This window comes from Vigna angularis, chromosome 8, assembly GCF_016808095.1.
Source record: "Vigna angularis cultivar LongXiaoDou No.4 chromosome 8, ASM1680809v1, whole genome shotgun sequence".
NCBI classification, from domain to species: domain Eukaryota; kingdom Viridiplantae; phylum Streptophyta; class Magnoliopsida; order Fabales; family Fabaceae; genus Vigna; species Vigna angularis.
The window spans coordinates 34271763-34275207 of NC_068977.1; the positions used below are offsets into that span (position 1 = coordinate 34271763).

The window sequence follows — 3445 nt, forward strand, 5'->3', positions numbered from 1 at the left end:
GTTTTCCAATTACATTTGTTACAATACGAAAAAGGAAATTATTAGTTGTAAATAGAGTAATTTAGCATGTGTAGTAAATCCGAATTTAAAATACCTTGTACGTAACACTTTATATTTATTGAATAAATTTTTGCGAAAAAAATTGTGTTAAATAATTGTTCAATTTATGATAATTAGATTTTTCATTATTTTTTTTTTATTTCTCAATCTCATATTAAAAATTGTTAGTATCATGTAAAATTAAATTTATATTTGATGTGAAGACATAGGTCTAATCTACTACAATCAGAGTGAATATATAAAAATAAATGTTAGAAAAAAAAGGTTTTATGATATTAGGAAAGAGCATCTTGTTGTCATTGATATCTCTATATTTTGCGGTGTTCCTTATGCACCGTACAAGAAGAGGACAGAGAACACAACACAACACAGAGGTTCATGAATGTAGGAAGGTCAAAAAGGAAAAAACACACACTCCCTGTCCCTTGCCATTTCCATCACATGTCTCATCTATTGCCACGTCACCCTATCAAAAGTCTAACCCCACTATTGATTTATCACATGGTCTATGAATGCGGTCTCATGTTATAACCCCTGCACCCTGTTTCACTTTATCATTCTCCCGTGTTTTTCTTCTCTTTTTCCCACAGTCATCTGCTATGAATACCCAGCCACCTCTTTTCCCTTTCTCGCTCTGGTTGTTCCCTTGATACATTCACCCAGTTTTTCTGTCCTCTTTTCCTCTTGGAGGAGCCTCTGAGTCTGCTCAGGTACTCTCTCTCTCTTTTTCTCTCTCTAAAACTAAGGCAGCTTTTGAAAGCTTATGCTTTTGCAAAGATTTCAAATCTGGGTTAAGGTTGTTGGGAATATTTTGTTTGCTTCAAAGTCTTGAATTTAAAGGCTTTTAACAAAAGGGTCTTTGAGTATTTTGTTATTTGTCTCAAATTCTACGATTTGGTTGTGTTCTAGGAGTTTTGGGGAGAAAAGAAAGAAAATTTCGAAGAAAGGGGTTTCTTTGTGTGTTTTGGTTGATGAATTTTTTAGATTTGGTTTATTTTTGTTCAGATTTGAGAGCAACCTGGGGAAAAATAATTGATTTGTTTGTGTTTGATGTTGCAGGTGTTCCTTGTCAAGATCCTCGGTTGAGTTGTGAAGGGAAAAAAGGAAAAAACATGAATCAGTGTGGTTATCAGCAGAAGAAGACCTTGACAACCTGCGAGGAGATGAGGATGGAATCAGTGGTGTGCCCTAAACCTCGAAGATTGGGCCTCATGAACCACTCAACCTTTGATAACCACATCAGACCCTTCAGGCCACCCTTTATCAAGTATTCACTCTTCTGTTTTCTTTCTTTTTTTAATTAATATATATATATATATATATATATATATATATATATATCTAATTTCTTAATTTTGCTGTGGATTTTTTTGGTCTAATCAATTCATTTTGTAAAATTTCTGACTTTATATTTGTTGGCTAAAATCAACAGCTACCAATCAGAAATTGAAGATTCAGGAGTTGGGGCTGAGCTTATGGACATCATTCTCCCTAAGGTATATTTTTTTTTCTGTCTCAATCTGAAAAGAAAGTTTCTTTCTTTGAGATAACATCTCCATCATGTGGTTTGGGTGTTGTTTTTGTTGTTGTTGAGTGAAAGAAGTGTGAAATCTAACGAAAGATTGGTTTAATTTGGTGTGTTTTGCAGAGATCTGGAGGGCAATTGGCCTCATCACCCCCATTTTACTGTGGATCTCCACCCAGCAGAGCCTCAAACCCTGTGATTCAAGATGAGCAATTTGGTAATGGTATTGAGAATTTTGGTCCATTCAGCTTGGCACCCCTTTCACCATCTTCCTCAGCCAGAGGTTGTGTGAGGATGAAGTTTGGTCACACCCCAGCTGCAGTGAGGATCGAAGGTTTTGATTGCCTCAGCAGGGATAGGCGCAACTGCAGCATTTCTGCCGTTGCTTAATTCAATTTTAAACAGAGAAAAAGGAAAGCAGAAGAGTCAGAAAGGAGGATTAAGAATCACCAAAGTTCTAAGAGCAGAGGAGATTTTTGGGACTAAGGAGCTAATCTTAATTTTAAATCTTATTTGTATTATATGTATATACTGGTCTTATGGAAGTTGTTGATGAGTTAATTAAGGTGTCGTCATGTATAATTGAGAGAGATGGTGGAAATTTTCTCTTCTTCCTAGTTTTATCCTTTTTGAAGAATAATAAAGAAAAGGGAACAACAACAACAACAAATCAAGGAAAAGAAAAAGGCAAGCAAAAGTCTTCTTCTTCTCTCTTGTTAGGTCTATATATATGATGGAATGAAACTTTCTTGTGAGTTTCATGGATCCAGAGTTTGTAACTTTCATGTCATTTCAAGCTCAGCTCCTCCTTTTGTAATTGTATTGTGGAGGAGAAATTGAGGACTTATCTTTGGAATCTTTGTAAAATATATTTTTTGTGGGTGCCCTATTTGCAGGTGTCACCTGTTTCAATATATGAAAGAAATATTGTTCATACTTTATTCATGGTATTCCTTTAAAAGATCAAAACTTTAAGATCAAAAGACAGAGATGAATATTGCTTGTCTTACAACTGGTAATGGGTCATTAGTCTAATGAGGAAAACTAAATAATCATAATAATAATAATGACTTGTTATTGTAAGAGAATCATAGGAAGCTTCATAGACCATGATATGGTCAGCTTTGGAGGCTTTTGTCTGCTAATATTTTATTCATTGTCTGCAAATTCATTTGATAGATACTATGATAGACTTTTCTTTTGAATTTTTGAGGATGCAAGAATGTGGATTGATAACTATTTGGTGATGTGAAGAGGTGTCTGTGCAATGGTGTGAAAGGGTGAGTGGGAGAAATAAGTAAGTTCTGTTTGGTTGGATAAATGACGAAAAAAGTGATTTTGAAGCATATAGAGAGAAAAAAAGAAGGTGGGGTATGTAATGTGACAAGCACAAATGCAGAAACTTTTGCTTGTTACTTTATTGTGATGGGTGGAAAGTGGTTAAGAAGGAAGTGGCATGCATAAGGGTTTGTTTGTTTGGTGGGTGATGGTTGTGATATGAGATGCATTCATTTATTTATTAGTATAAATAAAGGGTTTACAGAAGCAAGTTGAGAAAGCGCGTTGTTTGGTGGTGCTTGCTGCTACTGTCTTAATTGCTTCTGAGAAATTTCTGAGGAATTTTTGCATTGCAATTAACTATTCAAGTTGAATAATCTTCTTTCTTTTTGGTAACATCGTGTCATTATCATCTTCTTAGAAAGATACAAAAATGAGTGTGTAAGATTAGATTGCGACTATATCATGGGAGTTACGTGATAATTATTAATTAAAACATGTAAAATCTATCACAAAACTGTTTCCTTTTTCTAATTACTGTTTTTTTTTAGTTGTAGAGATTAATTAAACCTATATCAAGAA

At 34.3% G+C, this 3445-nt stretch overlaps 1 protein-coding gene across 1 annotated transcript; it reads left to right on the top strand.

Annotated features, from left to right (window-relative positions):
- The first annotated feature begins 613 nt into the window (after nt 1-613).
- On the top strand, nt 614-2532 carry LOC108343788 (uncharacterized). The gene is made up of 4 exons (XM_017582175.2): nt 614-770; nt 1120-1327; nt 1493-1556; nt 1709-2532. Exons 2-4 carry the CDS (start codon nt 1173-1175, stop codon nt 1973-1975), a joined length of 486 nt encoding a protein of 161 aa, XP_017437664.1. The 5' UTR covers nt 614-770; nt 1120-1172; the 3' UTR covers nt 1976-2532.
- The last annotated feature ends 913 nt before the right edge of the window (nt 2533-3445 follow it).

Bases quoted from the DNA above. Each gene is read 5' to 3' on its own strand.
- LOC108343788 (XM_017582175.2), top strand. From the start codon at position 1,173: ATGAATCAGTGTGGTTATCAGCAGAAGAAGACCTTGACAACCTGCGAG. The intron at 1,328-1,492 runs GTATTCACTCTT...TAAAATCAACAG, and splicing joins TTCAGGCCACCCTTTATCAA to CTACCAATCAGAAATTGAAG. The intron at 1,557-1,708 runs GTATATTTTTTT...TGTGTTTTGCAG, and splicing joins TGGACATCATTCTCCCTAAG to AGATCTGGAGGGCAATTGGC.